This window comes from Panthera pardus, unplaced genomic scaffold, assembly GCF_024362965.1.
Source record: "Panthera pardus isolate Hobbes unplaced genomic scaffold, ASM2436296v1 HiC_scaffold_11, whole genome shotgun sequence".
In the NCBI taxonomy this organism is placed as follows: Eukaryota; Metazoa; Chordata; class Mammalia; order Carnivora; family Felidae; genus Panthera; species Panthera pardus.
The window spans coordinates 99,131,331-99,150,140 of NW_026526666.1; the positions used below are offsets into that span (position 1 = coordinate 99,131,331).

Consider the following 18,810-nt stretch of genomic DNA (forward strand, 5'->3'; position numbering starts at 1 on the left):
CCTCAGAGGACCTTAGATCCCTTCCACATGTACGGAAAGGGCAATTTCCAGAACCAAAGGAATCCTTGGGCACTACAATGGCTCCAAGTGGCAAGCTTTTTAGTAACTTTAACAGCACTGGCAAATTAAAAGTCCTAGAAGAATCAGGGAATGAAGACACACACACACACACACACACACACACACACACACACACACACACACCCCAGGCTGCGGGCATCCCTAACATGTAACCGTTCAGAAAAGCCCAGATTTTGAGGAGCTTCAGCATTTCAGGAAGCTAAGCGAGATAAGTCAAGAAAGAAGGGCCCCTCCTCCCAGACACTCCCACACTCCAGAATTTCTGACGGTGAGAAAGGCCAGAATCAGCCCGAGTTATTTCCCATCTTTTACACTCCAGACTTCATCTTTCTGAGTCATTCGCTCTGCTAACAGAAGCTGACCTGGGGAACACACAACTCCTCTAAGTGCAATTCCTGTAATAGACCTATCCTGAAGAATAAAACAGTAAGAAACGTTAAGTAGTGTTCTTCTGCCTAGGAAGGAAGTGAAATGCCGCTAGGCTATGAAAAGTCTACAGGTGTTTCAAGGAGGTGAGAGATGAAGTCCACATTGAAACCATTTTCTCCTTCCTTGGTCTAATCCTAAGTAAACGTAAGCATGTGTGGCTAACCGGTGGAGTCACACACATCTGGGTTTAAATGCAGCCCCCATCAGGCACGTGATCTGGGGTATGTTACAGACCTCTAGAATCCACTTCTGTTGAAATGGCGGTTAATAGCCTGTATTTCATAAAGGTTGTAATGAGCGTTACACAAGATAATAAACGTTAATTTGTCCCCAGCATGATAGCACACCCTCAGTAAATGCAAGGTACCGCTTACCCCTGTCCTCCCCACCCCAGCCCACCCACCTTTGGATTTCAAACCCATTCATAGGCCTTATCATCCACTGCTTCCTGACAGCACGAACACTGGTCCCCAAGGTCCCCTTAATGGAGTGTGATCTGGCTGAAACTGCGGCTGAAAAGCTAAAAGGGGGCCCTTTGGCCGAGAAAACCAAACTCTGGGAAGCAAAAACGGATCCTCAGCAAAAGCTTGGTGGCGTCTGTTGTTTACACTGAGTGCCCTTCCTACCAACGTACTGAGAGAGTCCCAGTACATTTCTGATCCTCCACTGGCAGGGAACGCGCAAAGGTGACGAAGAGGCTGGCAGCGGGGCCACCTCGCGAGGCTGAGGCTGTTGGAGTGGGAATCCTGATGGAGTCAGGGCCCTCCTGGGAGGGGACAACCGAGAACGACGGAGCCTCGCACCCCTCTCTCTCCTCAAGCAGGGGCCCTCGCAGCTCAAGGCTGGAGGCTTCCCAAGGGTCCCGCCACCGTCCCGGCCAAGCGCAAGTGGGACCCGAGGGGTCAGCAGGAGGGAAGCGGGGGCCCGCGGGCGCCCCCGAGCCTCGGCTTGGGAATGTGGTCTGAGAGGGGTCACCGGGGGAGGGGCCGGGCGGCGAGGACCTGGGGAGGGGCGGGGCCCGGGAGGGGGCAAGAGGTCGGGGCCCCCGGCTGGGGAGGCTCAAGGCCCCCGCCCAACGCCCAGCCTCACGCCGAGCGCCCCCTCCAGCCGCGGTCCCCGCCACTACGGCGGGGCAGTCCCACTCCCCTTACCTGGCTCGGCTGCTCTGCCTGCTCCGAGGACGCCATCTTTCTGAGGCCTGACTAATCTATCGCCGCTGGGCGAGGCGTCTCCCAAGCGCCCTCGCTCTCGCTCACCCGCCCAGACCAAAGTAGCCGGAACTGAACCTGTCGATGGGGGCCGGGGGCGGGGGGGGGGGCACGCGAGGAGGAAGGGGAACTCCTACGTCCGGGTCACCTCACACAATTGCCATTAGGTCTCTGCTGCCCAGGAAGTTTTTAAGTCCGTGTTTTTTGCATTTTTATTATTCTCATTGAACTAAATCTCTGACCATCCCCACAGTGCCTTGGGCACAGGCAGGGACTCGCTAAATCTGTAATAAATGAATGAATGGGAAGAACCTTGGAAATTAATTAATTAATGTTCAATACCATTTGTTGAGTGCCTACTATTTGCCAGGCACTTTGGTAGCTGCTAATAAGAAGATCCAAGACTCAATTCCTGCTCCTAAATTCAGGCCAAACACACACACACACACACACACACACACACACACACACACACACACACACAATTACAGCATCTTACGGATAGGAGTCTGATAACAGTTTGCAGATTAGGAAGACACAGAACGGAGCTTTTTGGAGAGAAGAGACTTCTACATTCTTACTTGATAGTAGTTGAGTCGTTAGATTTTAAGCTAAATGTAAAATTATATTTAAAAATTGCATATATTAGAACTATCGGTCAGTTCATATTGCAGTTGTGTTTTGACTGATTACGAGTACTTAAAAGGGTTGCCTCAACAATTCCTCTTACCAGTTTTAAATGCCTACAGTTTTCTAATGAGATATCTTATTTTCTTATAAACAAAATATGAAAGAGACTCTGGATGAATATGAGCTATTTCTTATGTACGTAAAATGCCTCCCCCCTGCCCCCACTTCAAGCGAAGAACCTTTTAAAATTTTTTATTATTTTACTGGTAAACGTTTTTTAGAGGGAAGAAAGTAGCAGTGTTAGAACAAGGATGAATTTATTGCCAAGCAGCATCTGGACAATCTCAAACAGTGATGTGGTTCGCATTTTCCCTTTCCCGTCTGATTTGAGATCTTAATGTTTAATCTAGTTATGTAAGCATTTCGTTCCGAGATCCCAATTTGCACAGCTGAAGCCGGGAATCAAACTGGTGGAAATGTGAGAGTATCTTATTCTTTCAGCAGGACTGAAAACTACACTCATCAATGTTTTAAATTGCCTGAGGGTTGGGACATCTTACAGATCTTTTCAGTTTGGAAAGGAAAACAAATGAACACAGTAGAATGTCACTGTTTCATTTGAGTGTTAACGTTATGCATCTATATATGTAATTAAGAGCGTTCTAACAATCCAAGGAATATATATGCGTGTCTTTCATAACGCAAAATAAATCCATATTGACCTCATTTTGATCCCGCCACCGAACTCCTAAATATAAGCTAGAAAAACACTCCTCTAGGCCGAATTGAGTGACGTAACGAAGTTAGCTTCGATCCCAGAGACTACAGCTCCCGGCATACCCCCGGAGCCACACGGGATTAGCGGCAACTAAGACTACACTTCCCGGCGTACCTTGGTACCACGCGTGATTTGCCGCAGAAAGAACTACAACTCCCGGCAAGCCGCGGGCGGGGGGTGGCGCCGCGCGGAGCCTCCCCGACTTCCCCGAGTCAGTCGAGTCCCACCCTGAAGAATATGGAGGTGGCCGGAGGCGCCGAGACTGAGATCCGGCCTCTGAAGCCGTGTCTGCTGCGCCGCAACCACAGCCGCGAGCAGCATGGCGTGGCGGCCTCCTGCCTGGAGGAGCTGAGGAACAAGGGTTGGCGCGGGACCCGGGCGGAGGCTGTGGGGGCCGGGGCGGGGGCTGCGGGGAGCCGGGTCCGGTGAGGAGGTCGGGCAGGGGCAAAGCGGGGTCAGCAGGAGCGACTTGGGACGGAAGTAACTCATGTGGGCATAGCGATGGACAAGTTTCAAGGCGATTATCTCATGTGAGACTCATTTGGTGGGAAGGTAGACGGGAAGAAATATGCAAATTAAAACCGACTCGACTTAGGTGTCTTGCCTAGAATCGCTCAGACCTTGGAGCAGACCTAGCCTGGTGCATGCCTGCCTCCGGGCTTCCTACCGTGACGCTGGTGCTCCCAGCAGGGTGCCAGCGCCTTTCTGTCGTCAGCTCTGGCAGGCACTTGTGCAGCGTAGAGAGAGCTGCTTCCGACCTTCCTGGAGTTCCAGACAAGGAACTGGTGCTCTGAGTGACCGAAGTTCCGAGTCCCGGCCCCACACGTACTAGCTGCTTGACCTTGTACTTAAACCAGCTCTCGACCCTCAGTTTTCTCATCGGCAAAATGGGTATAATATTTCCAGCCGTGCTTTTTACAGTACTGTTGTGTTTCCACGACTTGAAAGTATTATGAGCCAGTAGTAATAAATTGTTTATCCACGGTGAAGTTGCACACGTTAAACGTGTGAGCCATCCCCAGTCATAGTGTGTGTCAGTGTTCAGTGCTCCTCTCTGAGTCACCAAGCCCCAAAAGATACCAGACAGAAATCTTTCGGAGACCCAGGAGCAGCCAAAGCATTATAAATGCTTTCGTGACATGGCTTTTGCCACCTCACTCTTCACATATTTGTTCTTGGCATTAGGGTACTTAAGTGTTAGTTCCTCTTGAATGCATCGGCTGGATACACTTGGCCCAGAGACCAGTGTAAGCGCTTGTGTTTGGAGCTCAGCCTCTCCAAGGCTTGCTGTTCTATTTGGGTGCTGGACGACATTGCCCAACCATATTTGTAGTCCACTGGCTACTTTGCCGCTTCCCCTCACCCTGTTTGTGCTGTAGGCATTGCCATCACCAAATGCGATGGGACAGATCTGCCCCAGACAAGCCTGTTGCCCCTTGACAGTAAAGAGGAGAAGCTACTGATGCAAACTCCTGCTTCTCCTGTGCCTTCCTGTAGGTTAGAAACACTGCAGAGTACAATGCTGCTTGGAACAGAAAGCATTTCCTTTTTTACTATTCTTTCCTCTTTTTTTTTTCTTTCTTTCGGTTTTTTTTTTTTTTTTGACATTTGACACAGGAGAATTTAAGATGACCACTGAATAAGTGAATGAAAGACGGCTCGCTCACAAGGAATCATATCGGACTTTGGCTTGGTTTTCATCCAAGTAAAGATGCGAGTGCTCCTAACGTGGGTGCAAAGCAGCTGGAGGAAACATTGTCAGGAGTCAGACTGTGTGTCTGCCACTTACTGGGTGACCTCAGACAAGTGACTTAGCCTCTGTGAGCCTTGGGTTTGACATCTGTAAAATGAAAATAAGAATAGTACCTACCTTACAGGATTGTTAGGAGACAAAATACTGTGCACAGGAAACACTTAGAACAGTACCAGGCGTGTGGGAAGTGTTGTCTTAGTGCTGGCGGGTGTGGTTGTTACTGTAGGTAACCTACCAGCAGTTCTGCTGCGCTTTGAGAGCATATATGTTGAGAGTACAGAGACAGGTGTAGTTTCCTTATGGATACTTGTCAATTGCCAAATATTTTATTCCTCTCAGCCTGTGACATTCTGGCCATTGATAAGTCCCTGGCACCAATCACCCTGGTCCTGGCAGAGGATGGCACCATAGTGGATGATGATGATTACTTCCTGTGTCTGCCTTCCAATACTAAGTTTGTTGCATTGGCCAGTAATGAAAAGTGGACGTACAACAATTCAGGTAAGAAACTCTGGCCGTAGACAAAATGATCTATGCGATACAACATCCATCACGATTCATTTTGCTGCCCAGGCACCTGGTTGCTGTTTGTCTGGTTAAGCATTTGTGCAGCCAGCATTTACTGAGACACAAAAACTCACCTCAAGGGGAGTGTGGTAGGATCCTGGGTATGCATGATCGGGGCATCAGGTTTAAGTGGCTTCTTTTCATAAAAAAGACAGAGCAGATTCACACAGAAATAATCGAAGGTGGAAGAGAAGGGAAAATGCAGGTCCTAGATGGGGATTGGCTTTCCCGTGAATCCTTGAGAGAAGGCGCTTCCCTCACCCCTGAACTTTTTCTAAATGGTCAGTGGGAAGGATGTACAGACCTCCTAAAGGTCTGTGTGTTGGAGGAGGAGGTGAAGATAGCACTTCAGGTTAACCAGACTGTGACTGGCTTTTTCTCCCCTATATCAGATGGAGGTACAGCTTGGATTTCCCAAGAGTCCTTTGATGTAGATGAAACGGACACTGGGGCAGGGCTGAGGTGGAGGAATGTGGCCAGGCAGCTGAAAGAAGATGTGTCCAGCATCATCCTCCTGTCCGAGGCAGACCTCCAGGTAAGCCTTCCTCCTCCACAGCCCCACTTATCTGGCTCTGCTGCCCCCAGCCCCTTAGTTTCCATGTGTCTTGCCACAATAATTCTGTTATTTCTTAATTTTTATTAACATCTTTTTTTTAATTTTTTAAATGTTTATTTATTTTTGAGAGAGAGAGACAGAGCATGAGCTGGGGAGGGGCAGAAAGAGGGGGACACAGAATCCGAAGCAGGCTCCAGGCTCCCAGCTGTCAGCACAGAGCCCGATGCGGGGCTCGAACCCACGAACCATGAGATCACGGCCTAAGCTGAAGTCAAACGCTTAACCAACTGAGCCACCCAGGCGCCCCTATTTCTTAATTTTTAAACAATGCTTTGACAACAACCAAGACTCTTCATTTTCTAATTCTTGCACCTAGAGTACAAAATCCAGATGCCTAGACCCACTTAGTCTCACTGGGGGGTTAAGGAGGTATTGTCAAAGAATGTGGAAGTGGAGAAGCCGAATTAAATCCCAGCTCCATCACCATGGCTTTGAGCCAGTAATTTAGCCTCTTTGCCTACATTTCCTGTCCAGTAAAATTGGGATAAAAATAGTACTGTCAATTCAAAAAAAAATATTTACTAAGCACCTACCCTGTCCCTGGCATGTTTCTGTCCAAGGGGTACAGTGGTGAACAAGCCAGACACAGAATCCTGATGGAAGGAGCTCAAATTCTGATGATGGGAGGCAGATAAAGCAGGAAGCATGTTCGATGGGTAGCAGGTGGGGCAGTGTGCCAAGAACAACGGGGCTAGTCTGGATTGGGAGATCAGGGGAGGCCCCTCCAAGGAGGTGGCTTTTTTCGTAATTTCTTTAAACTTACAAACTTACATATTTGAATAAAAACAAATACATTCAGGGGCACGTGGGTGGCTCAGTCAGTTGAGTGTCTACTTCAGCTCAGGTCATGATCTCACAGCTATGAGTTCAAGCCCCATGTCGGACTCTGTGCTGACAGCTCGGAGCCTGGAGCCTGCTTCAGATTCTGTGTCTCCCTCTCTCTGTGCCCTTCCCCCACTCATGCTCTGTCTCTGTCTGTCTCAGAAATAAATATTTAAAAAATAATTTTTTTAAATAAATAAATAAGTACATTTGTATGGCTCAAAATCCAAGAGGTATAAAAGGATATACGGGTAGCCAAAAAGTGAAAACAACCCAGATGTCCATGAACTGAAGAATGGATAAATAAAATGTGGTTTATCCATACGACCTAAGAGGAATGAAGTATTCATACATGTGTAACGTGGATAAAACCTTCAAAGTGTTACACGAAGTGAAGAAGCCAGACATGAAAGGCCACGGATTTTGTAGTTGCCTCTATATGAAACGGCCAGAATATGCAAGTCTGCAGAGATAGAAGATAGAGTGGCTGACTCGGGCTGGGGTTGGGGAAGCTTTGAGCGGAAGCAGGAGTGATAGCTAATGGGTGCTGTGCTTTCAAGGGTGCTGACTGCACAAGTCTGTGAATGTACTAGAACCCACCTAGTTATACACTTTATATGGGTGAATCATATGGTATGTGGGTTATATCTCAATAAAGCTGTTTGGGAAAAAAAATAAAAAGGACATACGGGAAAAATCTGACTCCTGCCCCTTAACCACCAGGTTTCCCTTCCCAGAGACAATCACCTCTCAATTTCCCATTCTAGAAATGTTGTGTATGCCAACAAATACATACATATTTTCTCCTGTCCCTGTACTCCACAATGGAAGTATATCTACCCTTTTTAAAAGAAACATTTGGAGAATATTCCAGATCAGTACGTAAAAGACATTGCCGTTCTTTTTTGTACCACTGCATCGTATTCTGTTTTGCTCACGCGCCATGACTTAATCAGGAGTCTCCCCCACTGGTGGACATCTGGGTTGTCATCAGTCTTGCTGTTCCAGACGGTGCTACAGGAAGCTCCGTGTCATTCTGCACACATGCTTGTCCGTAGAATAAAGTCCCAGAAGTGCAGTTGATGGACACTGGCAGGTTCCCAAGAGGTGGCGATTACACCGACAGCTGAAGGAAGGAGGGGGCGTGCCACGGACAGGTCGGGGCTACAGTTAGAAGTGTTTTCGGGTTTGTTAAAGTCTGTGTTTGTATGTTAGGTGCTCATTGATGCTCCATGTTCAGACCTGGCTCAGGAACTCCGCCAGAGCTGCGTCACCGTGCAGGGGCTCCAGAACACCCTCCAGCAGGTCCTGGACCAGAGGGAGGAAGCCCGACAGTCCAAGCAGCTCTTGGAGCTTTACCTCCAGGCTTTAGAGAAGGAGGGCGGCATCTTGTCAAAGCAGCAAGGTAGGACTCAACTGGCCAGGGGAGTCGCCCTGAGAACTGAGGGCCTGGGGAGAGAACCCGTGTTTATAATGTGGCCAGAAAAGGGTGATGCCACAGCTGCTGGCATCTTGAAATGACGTGCTTCTGTCTTTTTTTATTTTTAACGTTTATCTTGAAAGAGAGGGCGCACGCAAGCAGGGGAAGGGCGAGAGAGAGGAGAGGGGGGAGAGAGAATCCCAAGCAGGCTCCACGTTGTCAGTGCGGAGCCTGATGCAGGACTCGATCCCACGAACCGCGAGATCGTGACCTGAGCCAAAATCAAGAGTGGGTCGCTTAACCGACTGAGCCCCCCCAGGCGCCCCCGCGTGCCTCTCCCTTGCCCGACTGATGGCTCCCCGGTCGTTTGTGCGGCTGTATGTTTGCCCAGTGCACCATCTCCTCATGTCTGCTTTGCAGAGTCCCAAACTGTTGGTGACCAGACGGATGCAGTCGACACGGGTGGTAACAGAGAGAGCTCTTCCACAATCGCACTCACAAGCCAGATCCTTACTGTGCTGAAGGAGAAGCCTGCTCCAGAGCTGAGTCTGTCCAGTCAGGATTTGGAGGTGGGCAGGAACGGGGGACCCTGAGCTGCAGGGAGCCACTCCCCCTGGGGGTGCAGCGCCCTGCAGAGGCGCATACGGGATCGCTTCTGGCCTCTGCAGACCCTGGCTCCTCGCTGCCCCGTTTGCCTCTTCTATGCACAACATCTCATTTCATCTATGTCAGAATGGCTTGAACAAACGTCTCATTTCATCTATGTCAGAATGGCTTGAACAAACAGGTGCACTCCCGCAGATCGTCAAACCGCATTCTCGGGTCCTTTGTGGGAAACGGAATGTCCGAACCGGTCGGGGAGGAGTGGCGACGGGGAGGAGTGGCGGGGCTCAAGCTTCCGGAGGGCGGCTTCTGGTTCTGTCGGGCCCTGAGGGAGATCATCGTCAGTCGAGGCACACAAAGTTATCCTAGCGAAAGGTGCACCCGGCGGGGTGGGGGTCATCTTGTGCTGACTCCACGGCCAGGGAACTAGAAGCCTGACGCAGGATCCGTCAGAGTGGGCGCCACTTCCTCTTCATCCTTGTCCCTGTCCCAGGCACCTCCCTGTGTAGCTAGAAGGCAGGAGACCTCTCGACTTGCGCCTGGCCTAAATTTCCCGTAAGTGGAGGACTTGACAAGTTGTTCCCACGAAACTTCTTTCCAGAGGGACTTCCGTGTCAGTGTTGGAGGGTAAGGAAAGGCCGTGGCCACGGAGCGTGAAAGGATTCTGGCGTTTCAGCACAAAGACCTCACATTCGCCGGCGCTGCCCGAGCTCAGTCCCCTAAAGAAAATCCCGGGAGCGAGAGAGCGGCAGGCGAGGGGAGCCGGGAGCGCTTCTCAGTGGTTCTCATTCTTGCCGCAGCTGGTTGCCAAGGAAGACCCCGGAGCTCTGGCTGCCGCCTTGAGCTGGGACGCGGAGAAGACGGTGACGGTGCAGCAGGCCTGTAATCAGGAGCTCAGCCTGCGTCTCCAGCAGGTGCAGAGCCTGCGTTCCCTCCGGAACCTGTCGGCCAGGAAGAGTTCGCTGCCTGGAGAACGGCAGGAGCCTAAGCGAGCCAGACAAGACCCCACATAGCTGCAGCCGGAAACCCTGTGGCCTTGTTCTCATTCTCAGTAAATACCTTCAGCCTGATTACTGTAGCTGCTGCCTTAATACTGTACCCCCTGCCTGATAGCACCTTCTGGAACAGCCTGGAAGACCAGCCTCCTGCGGTCCCTTCCAGAAAAGTGCTGCCACATCTCGGCTCCCGCCCTTGCATTTTTTGAATGACAAAGCTGCACCAACAATACCCCACCTCTTACTAGTGACCTGTTCTCATGGTCTCTGTTTGAAAGTAACGGTCAAGGGCAGTGAAAAGAAGCTGTTGTATTTCAGACTCACTATCCTTTTTCAGAAGCTGGAACTGCAGAATTTTCAACACAGATAATGGTCAGGAAGGTGACGTACTAGAGTTGATTTATGGCCACAAACTCGTTTCTCAAGTGAATGAGTTTTTTGGTTTGTGTAAAGGCGCATATTAAGTCTGCAGACCATAGGGACATATGGAGAGTCTAATTCGCCATTTCTAATTGTGAAATTATATTTGTTACCACTGTGAAACTGTTTCCAGTTTTCTAATATGTTTTATCAGCAGGGGGTATGAAAGGTCATTAAACCGATCTCCATGTGATATGGCTGTGAGTCTCTCTGGGTGCAAGGCAGAGGCTTCTGGTTTATATACATCCTGTTTCTGCACAAACTCTTTCTTTGGGCTTTGTAATCTAATTTGGAACAGATTTTCATCCCTGTGAATGTCCAGCATGACATTCAGAAGCCATGCAGCCTACGGGCCGATTCTTCAACTTGGGGAATCGTCCTGGACAGGGCACAGAGCCCGGGCATCCCACGGCCTGCCCCCACCCACTCGATGCCAGTGGCCATCTGTGGGCATGGAGACAACTGAAAACATCCCCACATGTCTTCGGAATGCCCCTGGAGGGGCACTTATGCCGGCTGGGGATTTTTCTAGCAGTCTGCTCTGTGTTAGCACTTCTATACGGGAGCCTCATACAACTGAGTGAGCCGGTTAGGGTGTGACTTATCCTCTCATACATAGCAAAGCTGTACTTGGCGAGGTTCAGAGATTTGCCCCGTGTCACAAGGCTAATTGGAGGCCCGGGATCCTGGTTCCAGTTCCAGTGCTTTTCCCACTTTTGTGTGTTTTCTCTTATGTCCACATGCTCTTTTTTTTTTTCTTTAATGTTTATTTTTGAGGGAGAGAGAGAGACAGAGCATGAGTCGGGGGCGGAGGGGAGGACACAGAATTGGAAGCAGGCTCCAGGCTTTGAGTTGTCAGCACAGAGCCTGACATGGGCCTCAAACCCACAAACCACAAGATCATGTCCTGAGCTGAAGTCGGACACTTAACTGACTGAGCCACCCAGGCGCCCCATACTGTCTTTTCTATTCTACATCCAGGTCACTGGTCGTGTTACACCAGTGTAACAAGTTGGAATCCACTCGAACCGGAAAAGACCTCATGTGTCTACAGCATAATTGCCAGATTTCTGACCACAGGCACAGTGCCGGTGGTATAAGAGAATAGCCCCGTGAACCCTGTACAGATAGCCCAGGGGTAAAGGAAGCCTGGATTCCAGGAACAGAATGGACCCTCCATTCACCAGTTACAGCAACATCTCCGTCTTTGCCCTCCGGAATTAAAAATGTTTTCTCGAACTACGTCTCAAAGACACAGTAGGGCTGCTGTTGGCTGGCCTGGGTGTTGGGACGCCCTACTTGAGACCAATCCACCAAGCATCTCGGCTGCACAGGATAATGGGGAAAGTGCTGTGGGGCTTGGAGTGAGCCACGCCACCGGGTGAAAGGGGTAAATGAAGCGTGAGGAGGAGCGTGGGACCTAGCACATAGTAGGTCTACAGAGAGCAGGTTCCCTTCATCTCCCCAGGGGCAGAGGGAGGGGGCGCAGGAGCAAAGACAGAGCTGTGTGAGGGGGCTCCTGTCTACGGGTCTACGGGGCGAAGACCTTAGTCTGCAAACTCGGACCCAGATGCACGGTGCGCGCGGCTGCAAACACATTACATTGCCCCTGGTGCCACTTACCTTCCAGAATAGAAATGTAGCGGCACAGCAATATGTCTAAAAATAGGAGAGAGAGGGCAGGGCAGCCCGTTCTTACGGGAGGAGAAAAGAATGTCAGAGGAAGCAGCTGGGACTAATGAACTCCGCATTAGCTATATCCCATTCTTTCAACTCAAGTCAAATGTCGGTCCCCATTAGGCAATTGGCTTTGACGGGAGCTATGCTAATTACCACTTACCAAACCTTTAATTCCTGGGGAAAAGCAAAAGGAAAAAAACGAATGGGTTTTTCATTTTCAAGAGAGAAAGGGATAAAATAATAGTAGTCGGGGAAAGGAAAACCTGCATTAATTGCAAAAATGATTAACGTGCCTTTACTAAGATTTACCAGATTGCTTAGCGGTTTCATTTCCTCGTCATCCGCTCAATTCTTTTTTTTTTTTTCTTTTTTGCCTTCAGGGTTTTTCTCCATCTTATTTCGTTTGTACGGTTTCGCCTTAAATTGTCTTGGCTGTGTCTTGTATTCCTTGAAGTTTTTTAAGGACCTCGTAAACGACCTAGTCTGAACACCCAGCCACTATTGCCTGAGTCCTCTGACCCCGGGGTCTTCTGTCCTGCTCGAAGGCCTCCAGTGAGGGGGACAGACTCACTCTTGGGAAGTGCACCGAATTTTCAGATTGCAGAACATTCAAGTTCACTATTTGCTCAAACTAAATCAGAACACACTTTGTAATTACAAGGAAGCGAGCCAACAGGTTAATGCATGGATACTGGATTTTCCTCAGCACTTCCCAATACCGCGTTCTAAGAACTATCAGCAAGCAAACACACACACACACACACACACACACACACACCAAATCTAGCTTTTCCTCCAGTTTATAATTATTTTAATAAGACAAGCACATGTGTTTTTTGATCACTTAACTAATTGTAAGTGGAAAAGATAAATTAGCGTTAATTTTATCAGGGTTATAACAAGCTAGAAGTAGTGGGTAGCCCAGATGTCCTTTGCCTCTACCTCTCTAGTCTAGAAACCGAAAATTTTCTTCTTTTATAGAAATTTTTTTTAAATGTTTATTTATTTTTGAGAGAGAGAGAGTGTGTGTATGTGAGCAGAGCGGGGGCAGAGAGGGCGACAGAATCCAAAGCAGGCTCCAGGCTCTGAGCCGTCAGCGCACAGCCCAACGTGGGGCTCAAACCCATGGACTGAGATCATGACCTGAGCTGAAGTCAGGCACTTAACTGACTGAGCCACCCAGATGCCCCCAAAATTTCCTTTTTAATACCTACATGACTTTTCCTCTGGTTTGTTCAAAATGGAATGCGGGGGTGCCTGGCTGGCTCAGTCAGAAGAGCATGCGACTCTTGATCTCAGGGTCATGAGTTCAGGCCCCACGTTGGGCATAAAGAGTACCTAATAAATAATTTTTTAAAAACTGGAATCCACAGCTACTGAAGAAGCTGCTATGAAGATGTGGGTGATCCCTTCCGCGGGTGCTGTTAAATCAAGTTGTTTAAGTGTCTCCCATGAGCTTACTGGTCTGAGTTTCCTAAAGCTGGGAATGGTTTGCCATCTACCCTAAATACGAACACTGTAAAGGATTTGTTTCAGATGCTATGTCACACTCAAGTCTTCCTCAACAGTTGAGGATCCGTTCTAGTGCCAAATATTAAAAAATAAATGCAAGAGAATGAATTACAACTTGTCCGGGTGCTGGTGACCCCATCTAGACACTGAACTTGTCTATAGTGAACTACAAGAATGTATACTTTGAGAAAAGTCTACCCAAAACCTGATGGTAGAAAATTATCCTAATTTACCCATTTTACTCTAATGTATCCATCATGAGCATATTAATCTAGTCTTAACATGCAGTGGATGCCAGTTAACATTCAATCCCCTGCACTAAGGTAAGCTTCGACTTGACAGATTCCCTGCCAGTCTCATTTGTATGGCCTCATTATCCTTCGGATATTACTTAGTGCAAAGTTATAAGTCCCCGGTCTTAAGGACTGTGTAGGTCTGACCCCGATCGAAACTGAAAAACAATGAGCACGCTTTCCTTCTAGAAAAATCTTAAAAGACAACGTTCTGAAGGTTAGCTGGCCTTTCAGGCTGGCATCTTGCACCAGTGTGCTGACCCAATTACTGGTCTCTTAAAGCTGCTGTGTTCGGAAACGTGGATGCTATTACGGCTCGTCCGTCACATTGTACTTTACTCAGCTAGTAATTATGAATATGAGCTCAGCTCTGCAGAAAACAGGACGGAACGGTCAGCAGTCATGCTCCGTGTCTGCTCCCCTGGTGTCCAGAGAAGATTACAATGCTTCTCCAGCCAGCTTTTGCCGATTTTCCTATTAGGCCTGACTCTCAGAAACTTCCTGTGACTCAAGGTATGAATCTCGAAGCTTTAAAGGTTAGCATCTAAAAACCTCCACCCCGGGGCACCTGGGTGGCTCAGTTGAGTGTGATTCTTGGTTTCAGCGCAGGTCATGATCTCGGTCTGTGGGTTCAAGCTCATGTCAGGCTCTGTGCTGAGAGCTCAGAGCCTGGAGCCTGCTTCCGATTCTGTGTGTGTGTGTGTGTGTGTGTGTGTGTGCGCGCGCGTGTGTGTGTCTCTCAAAAATAAATACACGTTTGAAAAATATATTTAAGGGGCGCCGGGGTGGCTCAGTTAAGTGTCCGACTTTGGCTCAGGTCATGATCTCATGGTTTGTGAGTTCGAGCCCCACGTCGGGCTCCATGCTGACAAAGTGGAACCTGCTTGGGAGTCTCTCTCTCCCTCACTCCGTGCCTCCCACACACAACCTCACTCTCTCAAAATAAATAAGCTATAAAAAATATTAAAAATATACATATTAAAAAAAATTTTTTTAACCCTTACCCTGGAAGTTTTCCTTAGAGTCTGTCATTCAAGAGCCATAAACAATATGCGTAATCAAGGATTTTGGTGCTATGGGAGAGAATTCACATTTGATTAGGGTTTTGAAATTGAGTGATTTGTTCACTCCTAATCTCATTTGAGCAGCCCGGAATCCTGGTCCACATGGGGCCTTGAGAGCCGTTCTGCACTGTATGACAGGAACACAAGTCCCTCTCCTGTTTAGCCGTCACTCATTGTCACTTCTGTGGAAATTCTTGAATGGGAAAAGGTCGCAGTTATACACATATGTATCAACGTATAGGCATCTGTCACAGAACAAAGTCTGGATCCTGCAATCCTGAAGTTCCTTGAATTAGGAGTCAAGGCAAGCAGGCTCCAGGGTCCTCAGCAGCACCACTCTGTATTAGGTTGAAATAAGACCTTCAATAAGTCTGTTGAAACAGACTTCACAGGCACCTCAGTGGCTCGGTGGGTTGAGCATCCAACTCTTTTTTTTTTTTTTTAAATGTATATTTCTGAGAGACAGCACGGGTGGGGGAGGGGCAGAGAGAGGGGGACAGAGGATTCGAAGCGGGCTCCAAGATGACAGCAGTAAGCCCGTTGCGGGGCTCCAACTCGAAAACCGTGAGATCATGACTTGAGCTGAAGTCAGACACTCAACTGACTGAGCCACCCAGGCGCTCCAAGCATCCGGCCGGCTTTTGATTTCGGTTCAGGTCACGATCCCAGGGTGGGGGCACCGAGCCCCACGTCGGGTTCTGCGCTGAGAATGGAGCCTGCTTAAGATTCTCTCTCTGGGACACCTGGGTGGCTCAGTCGGTTGAGCGTCCGACTTCGGCTCAGGTAATGATCTCACAGCTTGTGAGTTCGAGCCCCGCATCGGGCTCTGTGCTGACGGCTCGGAGCCTGGAGCCTGCTTCGGATTCCGTGTCTCCCTCTCTCTCTCTGCCCCTCCCCTGCTCTCTCTCTCTCTCTCTCTCTCTCTCTCTCAAAAAATAAACATTAAAAAAAATTAACAACAAAAAAAGATTCTCTCTCCCTCTGTCCCTGTCCCCCAGTCAGGTGCACTCTCTCTCTAAAAATAAAAAAATTTAAAGATCTTTTAAATAATAGATTTCATTCTTCACAAAGCAAACCTAAAGCTCATCCATGAAAGAACTGTAACAAATCAAAATTGACTTACTAATGGAAACTAATATGGGTATTTTATAGCAGCAGCTCTGAATGGAACTCTTCTTATGAGTAAATGAACATATCATCTGTTTAACAGCATACTTGTTTTTAAATTCATTTTCTCTAAAGCACAAAAAATAATTGTTTTGCTCTTTGAGCACAATGTTAAAAATTTGCTTTGAATATGAGGGAAATATTTTTTAAATTAGACGGTTTCTGTGAAGATAAACTGAAACAGAATGTTATTCTGGACTCTTAAATATGTCGCCTTTAGCTATTTTAAATCAAAGGAAGACAAGAACAGAACTTCCAAGCACATAACAAAGATGAAAGGAAAAGCCAGTGGGTCCACAGTATGGTACAGCAAGAAACAAAAATCTTCATCAAAAATGCTCACCTTGGCACCTGGCTGGCTGTCAGTCGAGCACGTGACTCTCGATCTCAGCGTCGTGGGTTCGAGCCCCCCACTGGGGGTATTGATTACTTAAAACCTTGAGGCACCTGGGTGACTCAGTCGGTTGAGTGTCTGACTCTGGGTTTTGGCTCAGGTCATGATCTCACGGTTTGTGGGTTCGAGCCCTGTCAGGCTCCACGCTGATAGCGCAGAGCCTGCTTGGGATTCTTTCTCTCCCTCTCTCTCTGCCCCTCCCCTGCTCTCTCTCTCTCTCTCAAAATAAATGAATAAACTTGGAAAAAAAAATATATATATATATATTGTATGAAGACAGATGGTAACCCCACTCATCATGGTGAGCACTTCATAAAGTATATCATTGTTGAATCAGTATGTTGTACACCTGAAACTAATACAATGTTGTATGTCAATTACAGTTTTAAACATCCTATAATGTTTACTTTGGGTTCCAAATTACTTAAGACACTCAGTATTGGACTTTATTAGAGTTTAAATAAAAAAGACTTTTCAGGCACCTGGATGGCTCACTCAGTCAGTCGAGCATGCAATTCTTGATCTCGGGGTCATGAGTTCGGACCCCATGTGGGGTGTAGAAATTACTGAAAAATAAAATCTTTTAAAAATAAAGTACGTAAACTTCTGAATTACATGGGAATGAGAAGACCACAACTGTTAATACATTTTATTAAGATCCATCGTTATAATTCCTTTGCATGAGTAATCAGGGGTGGAGTTTTATTTGCAGGAGGAGAAGGTCTTCCGGAAGAAATCCTTGCAAGGTGTCTTCTCCTGCAGGGACTGCTGAGGGGGCGGAACTTCCTGCCTTTTGGCTGCCTCTCTGGCTTCCCGTCCTGTGTCCCTGTGTCCCCCGTAAGGCACCAGCCTGGATGACCCCAGGCCAGGAAAGTCAAGAGGCTGCTTTTTTTCCTTCATTTCATTGCATTTCATTGCAAGCTTCCTGCAAATGTTTTTAAAAAGAAGCAGAGAGGGGCGCCTGGGTGGCTCAGTCAGTTAAGCGTCCGACTTCGGCTCAGGTCACGATCTCGCAGTCCAGGAGTTCGAGCCCCGCATCGGGCTCTGTGCTGACTGCTCAGAGCCTGGAGCCTGTTTCAGATTCTGTGTCTCCCTCTCTCTCTGACCCTCCCCCCGTTCATGCTCTGTCTCTCCCTATCTCAAAAATAAATAAACGTTAAAAAGAAGCAGAGGCCAAAGGAAAGAAAAATCAACCATCTGGCTCAGCCAGCAGTAAAAGATACATAATTGCTTCCTTTAAAAAAAAGAACAAAAAACAAAACAAAAAAAAAGATGCTTCAGAAGAATAAATCACCTTTCCGTTTAAAGGATAAAAAATTAAGAGAACACCCTCACAAAATTGTCCTCATTAGAGAAGGAAAAGTTAAGGATTTTCAGTCTAGGGGGGGGGAAAATGGCTTGTTTTGCCCCTAATCTTCTAATCTTCATTAGAAGAGTTGGGGAGATCTCTCATTTTCCCTGCCGACCAGTCACTGGTCTGACTCCTGGATGTCCACAAATTACTGAGACAGATCAGATGGAGACATTGACGGAGACAGAGCAGATGGAGACATTCTGCTCTTTGAGATTCTTTAGGAAGCTTCTAGGAATAACCCGATGATAAATGACTTGTCTGAAACTCATCCGGCAATTTTAGAGAAAAATCCATTTTTAATGGCCAACTTTATGTACTCTTTCTTGGAACTTTTTCAAAATGGAAAAAAAAAAAGAAAAAATAAATCACCTCACAAAGTTATAAATTCTCACAGCGGAAAACGTAACGATGTCAATTAATCGGATCCAGGAAGAAGAGTCCCGTGCATATATAAATTAAGATTCCAGAAGCTAGTGTGACTAATGCGGGCAGCGACGGCTCCAGGATTGCGCTGTAATAGACTGGGACACTCACTTAACGTTCCAAAGTTTGGCGGACAGAGATCGCCGGCATGGAGAGGTTCCCCTGGAGTTGGAGAGCTTTCATCCCGGTGCCGGGACGTCACGTCACAAAGGGCAGTCCTGCCGTCTGTCCCGTGCACACTCAGCCGAGGAGTACACTCGGCCGTGCTGGGGGTCCACAGGCACGGGCGAAGATGCCAAGGAAACGGCCAGAAGGCCGGCTAGCGCGCGGCCTGCTGGGAGACCACTCACCCTGCTGTCATGTCCTGTCGTGTCGGGCGAGGCGACCCTCCGGGGGCAGGACGGAGGTGGCCGTGCCTCCCCCCCGCCCCCCCAGGAGGAACAGCAGGAGCAGGCAGAGGGGCGGCGGCATCCTGCAGCCTGACTGGCACTCCTCTCCAGCTCTGTGGCTGCGCATCCTCGGCAGGCCCGAAATCAGTGTTTTGTGCACTTGGGTCTCTTCTTTGGGGGAGCGGAGAGGGGGCTATTTCAAGCTCAACCTG

General features: G+C 48.3%; 2 protein-coding genes across 6 annotated transcripts in view; one reads left to right on the plus strand and one right to left on the minus strand.

Moving 5' to 3' along the window:
- Nucleotides 1-1,746, minus strand: part of PEX14 (peroxisomal biogenesis factor 14) — a 144,370-nt gene extending 142,624 nt beyond the window's left edge. For both annotated transcript variants that reach the window (XM_019461356.2, XM_019461355.2), the window contains exon 1: nucleotides 1,662-1,746. In XM_019461356.2, the coding sequence (XP_019316901.2) occupies nucleotides 1,662-1,697 (36 nt within the window). In that variant the 5' untranslated portion in view covers nucleotides 1,698-1,746. The remainder of the gene's footprint in view (nucleotides 1-1,661) is intronic.
- A 1,569-nt stretch (nucleotides 1,747-3,315) lies between these two features.
- Nucleotides 3,316-18,810, plus strand: part of DFFA (DNA fragmentation factor subunit alpha) — a 244,621-nt gene continuing 229,126 nt past the window's right edge. The window contains exons 1-7 of one of the 4 annotated variants that reach the window (XM_019461354.2): nucleotides 3,316-3,487; nucleotides 5,219-5,380; nucleotides 5,839-5,981; nucleotides 8,100-8,289; nucleotides 8,725-8,873; nucleotides 9,401-9,462; nucleotides 9,708-9,871. In XM_019461354.2, coding sequence (XP_019316899.1) covers nucleotides 3,364-3,487; nucleotides 5,219-5,380; nucleotides 5,839-5,981; nucleotides 8,100-8,289; nucleotides 8,725-8,873; nucleotides 9,401-9,462; nucleotides 9,708-9,750 — 873 coding nt within the window. In that variant the 5' untranslated portion in view covers nucleotides 3,316-3,363 and the 3' untranslated portion in view covers nucleotides 9,751-9,871. Of the gene's footprint in view, nucleotides 3,488-5,218; nucleotides 5,381-5,838; nucleotides 5,982-8,099; nucleotides 8,290-8,724; nucleotides 8,874-8,972; nucleotides 9,092-9,400; nucleotides 9,463-9,707; nucleotides 10,516-18,810 lie in introns of those variants that run through there. The other 3 variants (XM_019461353.2, XM_019461352.2, XM_053899008.1) reach the window with 3 other exon arrangements.